At 39.1% G+C, this 20,711-nt stretch overlaps 1 protein-coding gene across 2 annotated transcripts in view; it reads left to right on the top strand.

The window, feature by feature from the left end:
- Synpr (synaptoporin) overlaps positions 1 to 20,711 on the top strand; it is a 305,150-nt gene that overhangs the window by 174,909 nt on the left and 109,530 nt on the right. For both annotated transcript variants that reach the window (XM_028760699.1, XM_028760700.1), the window contains one exon: positions 12,619 to 12,743. In XM_028760699.1, coding sequence (XP_028616532.1) covers positions 12,619 to 12,743 — 125 coding nt within the window. The remainder of the gene's footprint in view (positions 1 to 12,618; positions 12,744 to 20,711) is intronic.

The raw sequence follows: 20,711 nt of genomic DNA, 5'->3' as shown, positions 1-20,711 counted from the left end.
GGCTATTTTTAACTTTCTCTTTCTCCCCTCTTTTCTGCCCCCTCTTTCTCCTCTTTCTCCTTCCTAAGATAGGGTCTAACAATGTAGCCCTGTCTCTCCTGGAACTCACTATCTAGACCAGGTTGGCTTTGAACTCCCAGAGACCCACTTGCCTCTGCCTCCCAAAGCCTGGAATTAAAGGCACATGTCCATACACTCAGATACAAAATGTTCTTTTTAAAACATGAAAGCAGTTTTTATATACATTAATTTAAATTTTAAGCTGAATTCTGTCTCTACACATACACTCCACATGATCATTATTTTAAAATTGTTTAATGATAATAACCTTTAAATATGCATAAACACAGAATGATGTAATGAGACCTGCTTCTCCAAGAACATCATGTCTTGGGGAACATTCCTTTCACACTCTTGTATATATAACATTTTTTTCCCACAAATAAGTTGTTATGCATCTCTCAACAGTATTCAATACAAAAGACAATGCAATATTTTACTACATATAAAATAGCAATAACTCAATATGATTTTTAATTTTGACATGTATTTTCTTCATTTTCTTGGAAAAAAACCCTAGACTTTAAAATTTCACACACTGTAATAACAATTGTACCTAAATGTTTGTCCAAAATTATTCAATATTTATTTGCAAAGAGTATCTCAGTATTGTGTACTGTTCTCCCACTAGAGGCATACAGTACTTACTCATTTCTCACTTTGCAATCGTCCATCAATGAATACAATTGGTTTGTTAGAGACTGTGTCTTAGTCAGCCAAAGCTGCTACAACAAAGTTCCATAGGCTTGTAAGTTTAAACATTAGAAATGTATATATCGCAGTTTTTGGCAACAAGGAGACCAAATTCAAAGTTCTAGAATTCTGGGCTTCATTCCAAGGCCTCCTCTGTGACTTCCTCCTAATGTGTACTTACTGAATGCATTTAGAGATCAAGATCAGAAGAGAGCTTCCTTGCCAGGTGGCAGTGGTGCACACCGTTAATCCCAGCACTCAGGAGGCAGAGACATGTGGATCTCTATGAGTTTGAGGACAGTGTATTTTATAAAGTTAGTTCCAGGACATCCAGGGCTGTTACAAAAAGAAACCTTGTCTAGGGAAGAAAAGAAAGAAAAAAAGGAAAAAAGAAAGAAAGAAAGGAAGGAAGGGAGGGAGGGAGGGAGGGAGGAAGGAAGGAAGGAAGGAAGGAAGGAAGAAAGGAAGGAAGAAAGGAAGGAAGGAGAGGGCTCTTTACTGTTTCCTCTTATAAGAACACTAATCCTCCTGGTTCAAGCCTCATCCATATGACTTCATTCAATATATGGAATCACATAGTAATATATACATTTCTAATGTTTAAGTCAGCAAGCCTATGTTGTAGCAACTTTGTCTGACTAAGATACAGTAGCTAACATACCAATTGTATTTATTCAATGTACAGACTTCTTTGGTGGCCCTGTCTCCAAAGACAGACACACCAGGACTTGGGGGTTTAACATATAATATTTGATGCACTTAGTTTCTGATTACAAGGGGGCAATATTTAATTTTATCAAAACTTTTACATTCTTAACTAGGCATTTTTATAATGAGAATGTCTTTCTTAACTTTTGACAAATGTTCTTAAAGGAAATAGGTGGTAAGTGGTAGTTTTTTTGAAATAGGTTTAAACTGTTTGTTCACAAGTACCCTTCAACTGTAACCAATTAAAATTTGTTTATACTATGGTTATGAGCCTGTATATTTTAGTTGTTACTCTTCTCCTATATGACTGTAGATGAATCACTTGACTTCTCTACAGCATGGCTTTCCTGGCTCTCCAATGGGGATAAGGATGTTTGCTGCTTTACAGACACAGGAGATTATATTGAAAGGTAAAGTTTCTAGGGCATTGCTGCCTTTAAAGAAGCAGCTGCTACATTCACTACGTAATTACAGATGAAAACATGACTTTAAGATACTCTTCATCTGCTCTGATAAAATGTCTTGTCTTACATACTGAATATTTTTCAGTATAAAAATGTGACTTCTTTTCTGAGACAATGTCTCACAATGTAGCACTGTCTGTCCTTGGCACTGTCATGATGTAGATCAGGCTGGCTTCAAACTCATAGATCTGTCTGCCTCAACCTCCTCAGTACTGGGGTTGTATGTATTCCACTATGCCTAGCTTGCTAGTAATTTTTTGACTCTCTATTTAGGTTTGTTTCTTCTCCATTAAGAATAAAAATTATATATCATAGTAAATTTCCTATTGTTAAAGGGTTAGCTACTAGGCAAAATTCGTATTTGAGATCTAGAACACTGCCTTCCACGTTGCAAGACACAATGATCAGAATAAGTGTATGCATGTGTTCAAGAGTGACTGTAAAAGAAGAGTTGTTCAAAGGAGTAGGATACAGAAAGGTAATCAAATCTGAATGCCTAACTATTTGCATGTTCCAAAGTATTCTTATAATTATAATTAAATAGAAATGGTTGTGTGACACTTCTAGGCTTAAAGGATAAGCTTAGATGTGATGTCAGTGTATACATGTGTGGCTGTCATGGCTAAGCTTTGATCTCATTTAGCAACAAGGATAAAATATCTTTCCCTCTTAAATGGACTGCTGCTATTTTATTAATGGCACTATGTACTTTCGTTAAATTAAGAGTATTTTTTTTTCAAGAAAGGAAGAAGGGAGATGAGAGTAATGGTTGTTTAATGACTCTTCTATCTGGTGAAAATACACTAATTGAATACATCCAATTGATCATGGATCAATATTTTGTCTAAAACAACCGGATGGTATTCTAAGTTGTTTTGTGGGTATAAGCACAACTCTATGTGATGAAATATTTAAACTTAAGAAGGCATGCTAAATACTCTGAATTAAAACAGGAATTTCATTTTCTGTCCAAAAAATTCTGGCCATTGCATTCTGGACCTGCTATAAAAACAAAGAGGTTTGAAGGTTGTGACTCACCTTCAGTTTGAAAAAGGCCCACTTCGGGCAAAAAGCTAATCTCTGCTCACATATTCAAACGAGGACCACTGAGCTGCAGAATAGTGACTGTGTGCCAAGAGTTTATTTTGCTCATTTTCCTGTCAAATAGAAGTGTGCAATTAACATTATTAATTATTTTCTTTACTCCACTAAGGTATACAGAAAGGTGGATTAATCTGTTTTGCTGTAGCAAAATACCTGAGACTGGAGCTTCATAAACAAAAGCTTATTCAGCTGAAACTTTGGGAGACTATCACCTTAAACACAGTGATTGTAATTGAAATGATCTGTACTATGTCAAATCTCAGATGGCACTGAGGCAGGAAGGCAAACAAGAGGGAGAGATCACAAGGCCAGATAACAGTAGCATGATAATGGGAAATCCATTTTTCTTGTTTATAACACTCATATAAGAACTAACCAGGGTCTTATAGGAACTACCTTGATCGCTCCCAAGGGCTATGCTGTCTGCTGACAAGTCTAAATTTATTCTGTGAAACTCCTTAGAGGCCAGCTAAATTTATAATTCTAAAAAAAAAAAAAGTAGTTTTTTACATGACAAGTATATGTGGTTATTCAAAAAAACTAACACAAAACAAATAAAAACAAATGTTATATTTCTAATTCCATTCTCAGTGGTAATAGCTAAAAGCCCTTAAATACTTTCTCTCTAGATCTTCCCCGTGAAAATGAATATACATGTATTTGTATGAATATCTTCTAAAAGTGCTATACATTTGTGTTGTGCTTTTTTCTTTTACAGAAAGTTGTGTACAGTGTTTCACTTTCTAACAATAGTTTATCTTTTTAAAAATAATATTTTTTGAGATTATGATGTAATAATAAAATTCCCTTTTTTTCTACCAATTGGTGTATTCTTTCCTGGGGAAAGACAATTTCTCCCATTTTCAGTATTACCTAATTGACTAGAGTTAAGGACTTGTGAACTTTTCTTTGTTTATCTTAGCATGCCTATCGGTCAACAGCTTCTGGTTAAGTCGCCATGTTTGTGAGACTTCAAGACAATTCAGTGAGACACAATCTCATAGCAAATTCCCTCTTCCTCTATCTGTCAGACCCCTTTCTACAACAATCATACCAGGGATTGTTTCGTTCTTGTTGAGTGAATCTTGAGTCCAGTTTGAGAGCTATTGGTTACCACCAAGGTATGCAAGCCAATACTGCACCCTTAGGGTTATCATGCCAGACTGGTCATTGTTGTGGTTCATAGACATCAAAACTGGATAGGACTGTTGGTTGCTTCTCTCTTTTATGTGGCATCTTTTGGTACCATAAAAGCTACTCCTCAGAAAGGAAGAAGATTTCAAGTTAGTTCCAAGTATAATCATGTATTGTAGCTTTTCTTCATAATTTTGTGTTTATAATCATTAAGCTAATTTCTAAATTACTTTACTATTTCTGACTTATATTTATTTTAAATATGTGTATATATTCTATGTAAGAAAGTACAAAATGAAATTTTAGTCTACTTAGCCCACTGCACATAGGTACAGAACCCTATTAGCACCATCAAAGAAAAGATGCCTAAATGCTGAATGGGTATGGCTCTCATGACTTGCTTTGATGACATACCTAAGGTGTTTGATTTATGATTACTGGCCCTGACACCATCAACAATCATAACAGCCTAGCTCTAGACCTTCATGTGTATTGAATAGAAGCTCCTTGTATTTGTTTAAGTCATTGTTGATCAAGGTTTCTGTCACCTATAGACAAGTGCTTTGGTAAGTGACCTATTCCTAAGTTTCTAGATTAAGAAAACAAAAGTAGAAGATTCTTTTGCCACGTAAGTAAGTTGAAGTTCTCCCACTATGAGGGCCAATATGTCACACCGAGAAGCAATTCTTCAAGTTTGCTTTTACTGAGAAAGATCACACATAGCTCAGGCACACACAGTTTTTAGTATCATGAAATGGAATGTAGTATAGATGGTATATAAGAGACACTCAAGGATACAGATAATCATATAAAACAGAGACAAAAAGCATATAATTATGATGGGGAAAAGGATGGTGTTTGTGCATGCATAAGTGTGTATGTACATATGTGGTATGTGGAGACAACTGTGTGTGCAGATGCACATTTGTGTAGAAACCAGAGTACAAACTCAGGTATTGTCGCCCAGGTGCTGTTCAGATTTCCTTGAGCTGGGGTATCTCACTGAACTGGAACTTGCCAAGGAAGCTACTGGCTGGCCATAAATCCCAAGAAATCTACCTGTCTTCCCCTCCTGAGTGCACAGATATTTTTGTACATAGGAAATGGGGGCTCAAGCCTTCATATTTTCAAGCATGGACTGGGCTGTCTACTCAATCCCATGGAAAGAAAGATTGATACATTTTGTTTCAATATCCTCAAATTAAATAGAATTGTAGTTACTCTCAAGGACCAATTTACATCTTATTTCCAGGGCAATATCCAATTTGAAGTTTTACAATATTGGTCACAAAAAGTCTTTGGGGTCAAAATAGTTCATGTGGGTTCATTAATATAAACTGATGGCTGGAGGGCTGCCTGGTCAATTTCCTTGAAAACTCCTCTTGCTAGTAGAAGAAAAATTGAAAGGAAGATTAAACAAAGTTCATCCAAAATGAAAGGTTAAGCTGCAAGGTACTCCAGGGATGCTAGTGGGAGGTGAAAAGTTAGAACTCTGCTATGGAGAGTTCAGAGTTTGATTTGCATTGGAAATACCTTAGAGTATGCAGGTCTCACTTTTTCAAGGCCAGTAGTGAAGTCATCACCTCTATAAACAGCTGTGTTCCCAGCAATGCTCTTCATGGGTATTGAGGACACTTGGCTCATCAGCCCAAGTCAAATCGCAGAAGGAGGAGCTTTTCAGAAAGGGGGTAGGGGGAGGGTTTGGGTCCCTTGATCCTCTATCTGTGGAAAGGTTGAGCTGTTCAAAAATAAGAAAGCCAGCATCCCCAGCTGTGAGAGGCTAGCAATTAAAAGGAGGGACTTGTCAAGTATAATTGGCATAATCTACTCACAGCAGGCTGTTCAAATATTTGGAGCAGCATGACACCAGTCCCTTCTCCCAAAGGAAGGCCCACGGTTGCTGTGAAGGGGAGACTGGGATGCTGAGGCAAGCATCCAGCTTTGTCTTGCCTAAAACTCATTCAGCCCTCTCATGGCCTTCTGAATCTTGATGTGCTAGAGAAAGCCTCTTCAGCAGGACCACAGCAGCTATTTATGCATAAGTCTTTCCATAGTGTGTGCCAGGTCACATCCTTGAGAAGAAAGAGCATGAACTCTAAAGAAAGGCAGATCTGAATTCAAACTGGGTACTTAGCAATGATAAATGTGACTTTGGTTGTGCTCTTTGGTCATATTTTCCTCATCTCTGAGATGAGGGTATGGACTGTTGAGTGAACTGATAATATACTTACAGGAGAAACTGGCACTGAGAATGAATCAAATTCTGCAGTGTGTGTGTGTGTGTGTGTATGTGTGTGTGTGTGTGTGTGTGTGTGTGTGTGTGTGTGTGTTGGGGTGTATATGTATTCTACAACTTCAGCTGTCTTCCATCATTTGCCTTCAATGAGGTCTTTCATTGTTCTGGAACTTTACTAAGTAGGCTAGCCTAGCCACCCAGCACACTTCAGGGAAGTACTTGTCTCTGCCTTCCATCTCACCATTACTGGAACTGTGGTCACCCATCACACCACCATGTCCAGTATTTTTATTTTATTTTTTGGGATCAAAGCTCAGGACTTCAGACTCATGGCCCAAGCTCTTGAAATGCCAAGTCATCTCTTCATCCCCAAATGGGAGTATTTCATTATCCTCATTGCCATCACTATTCACTTGATACCAGTAATAATCCACCTATATTATTTCAGCACAGGAGGACTACGTGGATATGGAGGCATAGTCCTCATTACATGGGGTTGATACATTGTCTAGCAGAGTGAGACCCATTTTCCTCTCCCAACTGTTTCCAATCTACACTTTGCAAGGCCACTGGCGTGGGTTTGTATACTGTACCTACTTGGTCACACCACCTCCCACTAAAACCTAGACCCTATTAAGAACGAAGATTCCTTACAAAATGCTGACAAACAGTTTATTGTTTGTCTTTGTGGAACATAAGCTATCAATTGCAAGTTCTAGGCTCTACTGTCATAGCTCGGAAGTGGTCACGGAGTGTGCATCTGTACAGAGAAGCAGCTAGGGGTGGCACAAGAGCCATGGTTTTTGGGCTCTCCCTGAAATAATCCTTCTGTCTGCCTCTAGAACAGACAGTCTGCCCTTCCCATTTAGTGTTGGCTACAATTGTGCCAATTTCCCAGCCCAAGTGCTAGTATGTGCTTTTACTATAAACTAAATAAATGCCTAATTGAGTAAAAAGAAATGAATGAAAGAACAATATTTCTATTGTTGGACACAGCCCTAGCTGAGTGAAGGTTCTAGGTCAGGGTACTGGAGACAATGTTGTGCAGGAGTGCCTCTGATTCTACAGCCCTCTCCCCCATCCAAGCTCAGGTATTTTAGTTGACAATGGTTAAAATGTTTATATATGGAAATTGGCACACAGTAAATCACAGTTTCACCACTGAGAGATGTGGTTGTTGGTAGTCACAGCCTTTTGATGATGCAAGCATCAATTTTCCCACCCCACCCCTTCCTGCCACTTTTCTTACTCCCACTCACTTATTCCCAAGTATCCTTCATGCCTGAAGTTGTATACCAGACTTTGGGAAGAAATCCCCTTACTGGATATGCTGCACACTTTACAAAACCCACTACTTAGCCTCATATTTTGTCTTCTTCCAAAATATTACTTTCAACTGTGACTTTCCAACTAACCAGGAGTGTTTATAGCATTGTTGCATGATGTTCCTCCTAGAATCACTGCACTCCCATGAAAGAGCCATCTGCCCTCCATTGAGAGGAAAGTTGGGGTCACTCTGTGCAACAGTGTCACTCCCACTATGCATCATGGTTCTCGGATACCTATTAAACCATGGGATTCACACCAGAGCCATCAATCATCCAAGACAGAAACAAAATGAGAATTCATTGTGGGAGACTTAATTTGCTCTCCTGAGCTCAGAGGAGGAGAATGATTAGGCCAGTAGTCAGGACACTGATTATCTTAGAATATGCTGGAGGATTAGCTTTCTGCTCTGAGAACTGTGATCCCCATGAAAAAATGGGAACACAAAGATTTTAAAATGCTACTTGGATGGTTAAATGAACTTTGTCCCAGGTCACACCTTCAGTTGCCTAGAAAGGTGAGTCAGTGCACTGGATTGTGGGAGAACGAACATCGAGTTGGTTGAAGGTGGATGTGTAGAGCCCAGAGTGTGAGTAACTAACACATATTGGTTGTGTATACACAGGCATCCATGAATGCTGGGTCTTCACTGCTGGCAGCCCTTCCAGAGCCATGCCAGTTGAAATGCGTGCTCAGGTTCTGCTTACTCCCAACCATTCCACTGTTACTCCATCCCTTCCAACTTTTGTCTCTCTTTGGTCATGTAGGACCCACTCCCAGGTTTTATGTTCCTCTCAGTGCATTTTGGTCATACATCTTTTCTACTTCCCAGAAGAGGACTTGTCTGTGTTGTGAAATGTTGTTTCTTAAAGCTAAGCTCCTCAGGATATAACCTTCCTTGTTCTCATGTTTGTGGCTTTTCAGCCTTCGTTGTCAAGCTAGGAAGACTTACATCTAAATTCCTACTTCTAAATTCCTTAATCTATTCATTTGAGGGAGAAGAGGGGGAAAAAGAAAGGACAAGAGGAAGAGAGAAAGGAAGAGACAGAGAGGAATGGATATGGATGATAAGGAAAAGAGACAGGATATATGGCCTGTTCTCTTTTGCTAGTGAAATAGCCATGTGTACTTAATTGAGAATCAGGAGAAAGTTGGATAACACCAAGTTGCTCTCCAGATACATTTCTGAACAATTTGACTGTTAACTCTACTCTCATGGCAAACTCATTGCTTCCCACACAATTTTGAAGTTGACTGAGATGGTGTCTCAAGGAGTCTGGACATTCTGATTCTCACCTCTACTCTACTGTTGACTGAAGTGAAACAAGCAGATTTTCCTCTCTAGTCTCAGTTTCCTGAGCAATGTGAGGTGAATAGCAGGTTGTAGCAATGAGAAGAAGGAGAGAAAATGAGTGTGTTTTAGCATTTGTTGGGAGCTATGAGTCTATGGCTTAGTATCCTCAGCAACCCTGTGAGATATAAACTATTATTCTCAGCTTTTCACCATTGAACTGATTCAGTGGCATTTATGAACTCAAATCTTTCCTTCTTGCATCTGTCCTTTTTATTAAAAACCTTTTCTTTCCTAATCTTTGTCTCTTCTCCTCTCATTTGTTTTCTAGATGTCAGTTTAATGCAGAATCCTCAGGCATAATTTTCTGTCCTACTCTCTTCTCCAAGCATGTGACACAGTTTGCAATTATGTGTATAGCTGGGCAGATACTTGGTCTTTCTTCTGACATACCTGTCTCTCTGTACTTCAACAATGGTACTTAGTAAATATCCAATTACATGCCTGTTGAATAAACTACTGTGTTAGTCTTGGCTTACCAAGAACTGATGTTTAGAAAAGCAGGGTGATATGCTTTGGGTATCCTAGTTAGAAAATGGACTCAAAGTCAGATATGCTTTGTTGTGCCATTCAGGGTAAAGGACCTAGGGAGAACACTGGAAATAAGATCACTCACTGCACCTTCCTCTAAAATAGTAAAGAATTCTACCCCTCTCTTCCCAAGGAGGCTCTATGCCTCTCTCTTCACTGTTTTGCTATTTCCTAATTCCTTTGATGGTATATTCCGATGGAGTTGATTTCACTGTTCTAAGTATGAAATTCGCTTTTCTAAATATGAAATTAACCATTCCTGTAATAAGTTATTCACACAGCAGGATCTGATTGTGTGTTCTGTTTAATCCTTGCCAGACACATATGAGTTTGATATCAGTCACACAGTATGATTTCTCTTTAATCAGTTAGGACAGCAGGGAATAAGAAACTTAACCAAAAAGCTATAGGTATCATATTTAACTGGAGTATGATGTCTTGGGTTTGCAAAGCTTGATAAAGACTAGAGTAAAAAGTAATGATGTGCATGGTCTCAAAAGTCTCACTCCTCCTTCTCACCCATGTAGTCTTCCTAACAAGTTAATAAATAGTCATCACTCCACCTTAAGTTCATTACCTAGTGGTAACAATAGTATCCTACTAAAAAGTCTTAAATATACATAAAGCAGGGGCTGGAGAGATGGCTCAGCGGTTATGAGCACTGACTGCTCTTTTAGAGGTCATGTGTTCAAATCCCAGCAACCACATGGTGGCTCACAACCATCTACAATGAGATCTGATGCCCTCATATTGGTGTCTGAAGACAGCTACAGTGTACTTACATATAATAAATAAATAAATCTTTTAAAAATATATACATAAAGCACTTACTCATTATAAGAATAGCACAGAAAGTTTATTCTAAGTACTTTCTTAAAGTTACTAAATACAGAAACTAACAAGAGTTTTTCTTTTGCCATTCAGCTACACTATCAGGTCCTCGAGGAATTTTTAAATGCAACTTTTTGACGTTATTATGCTACACTGTCATATATCCAATATAGAGATATTAAGCTTCACACACACATGCACATGCATGCATACACATACACACACACACACACACACACACACACACATACCTTCAAACCACTGTCATAAGGAAAGAGCAGCACACATATTAAGTGTTTCATAGACAAGGAATTGTAAAGAATGACAGCTCTCTCTCAATAACGCTTTCAACCCCACAACTCCAATCTTTGAAAGAATTCTCCCCAAATCCTCCACCTTCACATGCTGCAAGTATCTGGGATAGTCCAGTCATGAGATGAAGCACTGAACAATTAGCACTGCTTCTTTCTCATTTGTGTCAACACTCAAAGCTGATGGGAAAGGAGCAGTCACACTTCTCTAAAGCCTGAGCACTGAGCATCATGTGGGATTAGGGAGTGGGATGGAGTGGCTGCTAAATGCCCATCAGTCACAGAGCTTGGGCAAGCTGGGAAGCAAATAAAACCAAAACATAAAAACAGATTTTCTTTTGACTTCATAGCTGTTAGTTCACTACAGCTGAGACATGTGTGGATCTAGTGAGGGTTTAAGTCTAAATTTCCTACTTTATAGACTAGGACAACTTATAACCATACCCACTATTTACAATGGTAATATTCATTACTATTTACTGAATATTCACTCTGTGGCAGGAGGACCCATTCTATTGGCTCCACAGATCTAACAAGTATGAATCCATTTGCTTCCAGTATGCCTAATATATTGTTTCACAGTTTAAAACACTGATTTTGAAAACCAATAAAAGTGACACATATATACAAAAGTGGTCCCCAAAGCACCTTATGAGGGTTTTACACTGTATTATTGTCATTAACCAATATTTTCCTATAAATGCTAAATATGCAATGGAGGAAGACAATTCTTAAGATCTTTTCCATCAGTGATGCATCTGGTAGATAGCACTCAATTACGTTTGGAACTTTTGAGGCAAACACCACACCAATGCCAGAATTTTCCTCCTCAGTAATTGTCTGGTTCCTATCACAAAGAGTAAAATACTTCATGGGATTAGTATCAATGCTGGTTTATTGATGGGGAAACCAAGGCACGGTGATATTAAGTGATGTACCCAAAATGATGTATTACAAGCCCTGCACTTAACCTACACATCGCTCCCTTCACTGTCCAAAGTGTATTAGTGTTTCTATTACTAAAATCAATTGGACGCTTTCAGTATGAACTAGTTTGAAGTGCATTGGCATGGCTGTCTTTGGACATGAGCAAGAAATTCTTTTAAATTTAGGTGGACTATGAAATAACCAAGTCTACCACTGTTTTACTTCTGTTAGGAGTTCCCCACTCCCATCCCAGCATACCATGGTGAAATTTTTCCTGTCTAGAAAGAAGACTGCTATGCATTCATGCTTCTACTTTTGAGTGTCTCTTCCACACAGATCCATATTTCTATCAGGAAAGGGTTTGGCATTAATTAGATACTTAATCTAGAAACAGCAGCCAACACAGAGATATAGCCATCTGTGGGGACTTGAGGCAAAACACCCTGAGCTCACATGCTGTGAAAGGAGACTCTTCCTTATTGGATCTTCAGTCTCTTAGCTCTAGATTACTGAGGCTATGGTTTTACAAATAGCAACCTATAGCATTCCAAAAGAAAAACTACATTAATTTAAAAAATATACCAAGTAAATAAAAAGGGGGGAGGGAGAATACTTACCTGTGGGCATCCACGGGCAACTTCCAGGTCTTTGACTATGGAATTCTGCCATCACTACTGTGAGGCATGGTGCTAGTCAACACACTAGTCATCATTTTCTCCCTGACGAAGCAGCATTTCTCCAATTCCCTGGTCTGTTCTTTGAAGCCCCTCCAAGCCTGATGTGATCCTCGTGTTCATCCTCCTCCAGCTCAATAGGATGTAATGCTAATACTACTCTGCAGAGGGCTAGAAACTCCTTCCACTAGACACTAAGCTCCAGATTATGACTTTCTTTTAGATTACTTAATAACTGCTTTTTCTTTTCTTCTCTTGTTCTCTGCAGCTTTTTGCAATCTTTGCATTTGCAACATGTGGTGGCTATTCAGGAGGCCTTCGGCTGAGTGTGGACTGCGTCAACAAGACAGAAAGTAACCTCAGCATTGACATAGCATTTGCCTACCCATTCAGGTAAAGAATCCAGATCCATGCTGCTCAGCCTCAAGGCACGAGGCTTTCTTACTTCTGTGATTTCTGGTAGAAAAATGTAGGCTGGGTAGGTAGAAACTGTCATTCCTAGAGATTCTACCCACCACTCCACACCGGGAAGATCTACTAACTATACCTTCAATCCAGTTATTGACTGTCCTCTGAAACTAAAGCCTCCCACTATGGCCAGTGGGGGGTTATCAACAGAGAGATTGCAGTTACACAATTATTTTCTATTATCTTAAGATGTCTCACATTCTACCTAGATTTGTGGGTTACCTATAACTTTATATCAACTATGAAATTCTGGCTTAATTTTAATTTTTTTTGCCTCAATTATGCAAAAAATGTATTAAATGATATTGATATCTAATAGTATATCTGTGTGCAGATAAATACTGCTTAGGTGAGTACCCGCCCAACTGCATTTACGCATCACAGTGACACTTGAGAGAGAAGTCACATGACTGTTATCAGTTACATCCTGGGACACTGAAGGACAAGTTCATTTTTCCCTTATATTCTCTCTGTTAACAAGAGTATGAGTCCACCTTGCTTGAAATAAATTCATATCTCTACCGTTATACTTAAGTTGATAGAAACCATCTTTCAAAACCATTGTCACCTCAATGTCTGTTCCATGCCTATAAAATGATGGTCAGATGCCCTTCAGAGCTTGTTCCCAGCCTCACAGCTTGTGGCTCTGATCCAGCTACCCAATATAGAATAACTTCATTCAATTTTAAAATTGTTTATTCCTGTAAAACTCCCAAGTAATTGACATCAATTAACTCTGAGAGTGTATTAGTCAGGGTTTTTTACAGTCACAGAATGTATAGAGTGTCTCTATATATTAAGGGAATTTATTGTAATGACTTACAGTCTGTAGTCCAACAATGGGAAATTGTGAATGGGAAGTCTAAGAATCTAGTAGTTGCTCAGTCCCACAAGACTAGTTGTTTCAACTAGTCTACTGTATAAACTAGAATCCTGAAGATGTGGGCTCCAAAAGATGTGCTGGCAAGTAAGAGCACGCAGGCAAAGAAGAATGAATCTTCCTTCTTCCACTATCCTTATGAGGCCTCCAGCAGCAGATGTGGCCCAGATTAAAGGTGTTTATCACCGTGCCTATATTTGGAACTTGCTCTGTCTCAGGGTGGTCTTGAACTCAGAGATCTACTTCCCCCAGTCTCCCAGGATTAAAGGTGTGTACTACCTTGCCAGGGCCTATGCTTTTTATGACCACTATGCTTTAAGATCTAGATCAAAAGCCTGTGCCATTCCATGTCAAGATCAAGATCAGAAGTCTGTGTCTTCAAGACTCAAGATCTGGATCACATGTGTGACCTTCATTTCAGGATTGTAGTTCATTCCGGATATAGTCAAGTTGACAACCAGGAATAGCCATCACGGGGTTGGGGGAGGTGTTATGCCACTTTCAACAGTGCTTTGGTGTGTTATCAACACACTCTCTTGCTCATTCCACTTTAACATTACCTTCTATGGGCATGATGCTGGCACTATAATTACAAAGAAAGTCAAAATCAACCTTTATAGCTTTTTGTAAGCAAGTAAGCACAGTATTTTCCAGAAACATTTTCATGAACCCCTGTAAGACTGCACTAAAGGGAAGGAAAATGAAGGAAGAAAAAGGAGGAAAAGAAAACAGGGAGAAAAAAGGAAGATGGGAGAAGGAATGTGGGAGTATGATGAAACAGACTCAAGACATCATTTTTAGTGCTTCATTTTTCTAATGCATACTTTGAATCACCAAGAGGCTCATTGTTTCCCAAATGTATTCCCCATGAAAATTCTTTCTGTCCCTACTAAATATCAGAGGACTCACAAATTGTGGAATGTATACATTGTTAAAATATATTTGCCCCATAAACATTTCCTAGTCTAAGACAAAAGTGCTTGTATTCATACTCAATGAAGGATAAGAAGTGATGTTTTTACCAACATTCTGAAGGCTTAAAGGAGTAGGAGTGAGTTATTTTCAATTGCCCCCCCCCACATACACTCAAATAGTCTCCTAACTTACAAGAGAGTATAAAGCTCAGAACTGTTAAGCATTTCTCCTTGGGAGTTCACAATTAATATTTGTGCTGTGTTTCTAAAGAAGAGTGTGAAGATGCTAACTCTTCTGAAAGTTCTGTATGAAACCCTTGGCTTCTGGAAGAGAAAGACCAAACTAATACCTGTTCATTGATCTATGTTCATAATCTAGGATATAGAGTTCCAGCTAAGAATTGTCATTGGCCAAGTAATGGGACTTAGATGCTCAACATTATTCCTGGGCTTATAATGTCTGCATTGCTTCAACAATGATCTCTGACTAAGAACTAGTAGGTGTGGGTTACCCGAAGGTCAACCCTTTAAGGTCTGACAACTGTCTAGTAAATATCACATTAGGCATGTGAATTCCTAGTCTTACCCTCAAGCTAGAGAGACATAGCTAAGAGAGCCATCCAGAGTGAAAAGCCAGCCACTGAGCTCTGGTGGGATGGACAGGAAAAGATTCATTACATGTATGCCTATGAGATATGGGAAGAATTGTCAAGCAAAGAGTTTCCAGCTTGGGCCTCTCCATTTCCTCCCCAAGACTGCAGTCACGCAGTTGGACAAATAAAGGATATCTGGAAAAACTAAGGAAAATTGTGGGGTCTCCTCCCCTTTTCAGGATAGCAGTGCCTTCATTTCAAATGCTTTTACTAGATCTGAAACAAAAATGTTCAACTATTGTTTTTCAAACCTAGAATTTTCTATCAAACACTACTTTAATCAGGGCTTGTATCTAAAGCAGTTAAATCATTGAAGCAGAGAAGGGAGGAGCCTGAGATACCTACCCACTTCCGTTCTCTCCCTTCCAGGCAATTGGTCTAAACTATAACTACTAAAATATAGTGCACTATCTGAAATAAACCCTGGAGACCTCAGGTCTCCCAGGAGCTATGGAAACTCCTCTGTTCTTGATAAAGAAGGAAAGTAAGTTTTGCCTCTTTGTTTACCATGTCTGCACAGTTACTTCTCATCTACTCCCACACCACACCTTGCTCTGCTGTCCCTGTAACATCCATCTAGAAGAAGCATTTAGCTTGCAATTTCAGCAGCACATTTGAATACTGTGAAATGCCATGCCCTTCTCCTGTTGAGAATATTCTCAAGAATAAGCAAGAATTTATACAGGTTATTGTGTTTATGTAAAACTCAATAAGCCACTGACAGTGATTGATCATAACCCTTGAATTAAAATGGAAGCCTTTAGTAGCTTCTAACTGTTAAGTGTATTTACAAACACGAGGAAGATGTAGCTCAAGCCCCAAGTCACTAGACCACAAAAAGATATTTTATGGATGTCAGATCAGAAGTACCTACTGGTTAGCTGGTTGTCAGTTAATAATAGAATGTCAATTAGAAAATTCTCAGAAACTTTCAAAAGACTCAAATGCTGCTTCTAATGAATGTACCAGAAAAAGTCTACTTCCTCTATATCACCACATGAGCACATTGTTGCTTATACGGCTAGAAGAGAGGATTTCTTTTCAACAGTATGTCATTTTACTGTAGAACTAAAACACCGTCCCCCTGACTTCCAATTTGGGCTACAAACAAAGCAAACAAGTGATGCTTAACTATTTTCTCATCTCCTGTAGTGTGCTACTGTGATGCGGAACATGCTTGACTTGGAGGCAATGAGTGGAGTTCTGGATCTCATAGACTTAGCATGTCCTTAATATGCTGATATGTAGTGCAAGACTATTCCCTTTAATACTTAATATATGTCAAGAGCACCCAGTAGAAGAATGTACACACTTTGAGCTAACACATGAATACAGCATGAAGGAGTTATGGATTTCACGCCTGTGGCGGGGGGGTGGGGAATAAACAAATTAGAAACAGAACAGTTTATAAATTTAGAACATCCATAAGGTAAAATACTAGACAGCCATTAAAAACATTTTCTTCAGTGATATTTAAAGATGTGTGAGATATTCCCTGAACAAATACAAGGCCTTGTGTATGATGCTTGGTGCTTGATTTCTCATCAATTGTTGGAGTAGAAACTGCCATTTGCCACATATTTAACCTGTCCCTTTCTCATGGATGGCTGTACTTTGAAATGGGTGCAAGTCCACCTTTAAGGAGTTTCCTCTACCTATTGGAACTTGGCTGACATGCCAGGCATGGCAAGAAAGAAACACTAGGAAGTGATCATTTCCTGCAGTAGCCCTCATCCAGTGACAACTGTGAGTGGTAGGTACCCTGTATGCTGAACAACAATAAGGCATGTTCTGTTCTATAGATTTTTCTAAGAGATGCCCAGCAGGACAGCTTGACCTTTAGTGAAAACCTAATCATCAGCACAGCTTTGATCACCTTCTTTCTTGCCCTGCCCCACTAGAGCATTGCTTGTTTTCTGTCTTAAGAAGTAATTCTGCCAAAAATAAGTTGCACCAAATCTTCATCTCAGCATCTATGTGTTTGTTACTTTCATGTCACTGTGACCAAATACTGGCAACTTAAAGAGGGGAAGATGTCTTTTGAATCATATTTGCACAGGGTCTTGGTCATTTCCAACCACCATGAACTCTGCCATTTTTTATCCTCATCATGATGAAAGAAGACCCTGTGAAACTTTTTTGTTGAACAGACAGCAGTATCTATTTCACAGTATTGCTGCAGTGTTAAAATGAGACATACATGCGGAAAATTTAAACAAGACCTGACACTCAGTAACTTTTCTTCTAATGTATTATTCTCTCATTCATCATCAAATCAGGGTAACTGGGAATTAGCTAGAGAGCAGAAAAAATAACCGAAGCAACAACAATCCTGAGACTATAGTTTTCCCAGAATGAGAGCTTTCTCCACCCTCTGTCTTCTTACATGCAAATATTAGAAGATACAAATTTAACCACCGTACATTGATTAGCTTGTTTTTACAGCTCCAGTGTTCTTAGGAGGGCTTATTATAGGACCTTTGTTTTTCTTATGAAATCCTCCTGTTCTGGCAGAATAGAGAAAGCTGCCACATTAATATGCTACTGGGGAAATTGTTTAGCATCACTAAGGACAGGAGAGAAAGACTCAGCCTGAGCTGTAAGATTTGAAAACTGAGAATTCAAGGATGGAACGTTCCATTAAGGAAAAGACAAATGAGGGCTGTTCCATTAGGAACACTGTCTGACAAGGATGTCTTCCCCTTAAATGAGTCTACCCTTGCTTTCTGGTTCTCCATCTCTCTTTGGAACATTTAGGTAAATGTGCCTAAACAGAAGAGCTGTGGAATCTGGGCCTTTCCACGGGGTTACCAGTTCTGCCAGAACGGAAGTTAAAGATCTTTTTCCTACAATCCATACCCAGAGGCAATAGAGATGAATTCTTTCTCTCTTCCTACTATTGAGCCAATGGGGGAATTACAAATAGAAAGGGATATAATATTTCCCATCTCGTGTTCATGAAATGTTGTGTTTACAACAGTTACTTTGTTATGATTTCTCATATTTTTATTCTTTGGATAATGTTTCAGAAATTTTGAGTCTGTAACATCTCATTTTAACATTGCATCTTAAACTGAAAATTTATGACAAGAGTTGGTGCTGCCAGGCCCAGAGAATTTAGAAGATTAGAAGTTTATAGGATGAAGTCAAGGGCTAAAGGCCAACATGGAAAATCTTGGCTGTCTTAGTTTGGATTTCTCCAACACATAGTGAGACAAATATTTAAATGCACGTAGTTTTCTTGGTAGAAAGTCACTGAAAACTCCTAAGAGCAGGAGGACACTAGACAACCGATAGACAAGTTAGCATCATGGGCAACTCGGGTCCCTGAGATTATGGAAATCTGTGGAGAACAGATCTCAACAGAACTTGCATCACACAGGTGATGGTGCATCAGTGATGATCTAAGCACTGCTGTTAGTTACTGACCCAAAGCTAGGCCTGCAGGTCACTTGTAGCTCAGGAAAGCCACCAGTCAGAGACTAAATGTCAAAAAGACATCACATTGTATTGTTATGGTAGAAACAATATGATTAAGAAGATCTGGGTGAGCATCCAACAGCCTTTAATATCCAAGTGAGACTTTTCAGTCCTTAGCCTAGAGTTGTAAATGCCCCATCCTGTATTCTATCAATATGTATTTATTAAGACATTATAGATTCCATTAATTATATATTCACTTGCTTAATAAAGTAGACATGGCCTCCTCCCTCTTGAAATTTACAGCTGGTACAAGATGGAAGAATATAAATATAGAAATATGCCATGTGTGTGTACAGATACACATGTACACTTTTATAATTATATTTTTATAAAGAAAATGAGAATTACACACAAATATAAATAAGTTCTGGTATGGACTGGGTGGCCCATGTGATATGTACTTCAATAGAGTGGTGGAGAAGGGCCTGTGATAGAGGAATTTATGGCAGCCCAGATGAGAGAAGATAGGGTGTGCTAGAAAATGGGATAGCATGGGCTGCTCCTTGAGGAAGACTGAGTGAAACACAGAGGAGAGCAGAAACAGACCCCAGACCTACATAAAGTCAAGAGAGGAAAGTGGTTAGACATGATTGCGATGTGATTATATGTGATTGCAGACCAAAAGGTATGAGGGAGCTCTTCAAAGAAAGATGAAGGACATAGTGCATGGGAAGTGATGTGCAGGAGTTGAGAGGCTTGATCTCTAATGTGGAAGAGAGCTGAGAACAACCAAAGAGACAATGCTTGCTTGACTGTGAGGCGAATGGTAAGAGATAAAGACAGAGGCAGAAACTGGTTAAAAATTTGTAGATTTTTATACTGATTGAAGTGGGGTCAAGGATCTGAGCAATGAGTGGATCTGCCTGTGCAATAGATGACAGAACTGATGATGATGTAGCCATAATGCTAAGAACAGTGAGAAAGAAGTTACAGCGATCAGGGAGGAGGTGATAGAGGGGGTACACTGGCTAGAGCTAGTCTCTGCATTGTCTTCCACACTTCCCATGATGGTAATGGGAGTCTACAAAGTAGCCTGTTTACCAACTTTTCCCATTACTCTTGCTAATGGGGTTGTGTTGTATTGATCCACATGGGGAAAATTATTCAATGTTTCAAGTTTATTTTCCTAGTATCAGTTTGTGGGATCCACTTGGAGTTACTAAGTCTTCAGCACTGGGTGACAGCTTCAATACTGCTTGAAAGCACCCGCAGATAGCCAACTAACTTGTAGTGAATGATGAAGACACACAATCCCATCGAGACATATCTGTAAATGCATTTCTGAAGAGCTAAAAGCACTGAGAAAATGATGATGTAGAAAAAACATACATGCTATCGGTTGTGGTTTTGAACTTTACCAGTCAGAGTTTATTCTGGAAAAGAAAGTAAACTTTAGGTAGCCTGATGTTGAAAAGGTCAATATAGAAAACTAACGCACAAAAGTTATTTAATCGGTGTGCTCCATAGATGTGCTAGACTAAAATATGTGAGAGACCAGTTTGCAGGAGAGATCATTTAACTGGGTTTTTAGTTTCAGATTTTGTCTAGCTGGCCCCATTCCTTTGGCCTGAGGTGAAGCTGAAGGTGGTCTAGCGGGGCTCTGGGAGATGAGGCTCTGCACCTTATGGTAGACAGGACGCAGAAAGATCACAAGGGACTAGAGCAGCAAAGGTGTATCCCCAGTGACTCCACCTCCAGTTGGACCCACCTCGTTATGTTTCCAGTGCTTCTTTAAATCAACCACCTGTTGGGCACCTAACTGTCAGCACATGTACCTGTATTGAACATTGGAGATTCAAATGATAATAACCAAAATTGGGATCTTTAAGCATCCATAAACTAGCAGCTGGAGAAGACATTGCCACCTCTAAGGCTAAAGCAGAGCTTGAAAAGTTAAGGTCTAAGCAAAATTCCATTCCAGCCCCTTACTTCTTTTAATATTATGTAATATCTAAGAGTGGCT

Source organism: Grammomys surdaster, unplaced genomic scaffold (genome assembly GCF_004785775.1).
Source record: "Grammomys surdaster isolate TR1022 unplaced genomic scaffold, NIH_TR_1.0 126546, whole genome shotgun sequence".
NCBI lineage: Eukaryota > Metazoa > Chordata > Mammalia > Rodentia > Muridae > Grammomys > Grammomys surdaster.
This window is presented reverse-complemented; position numbering and strand designations above follow the sequence as displayed.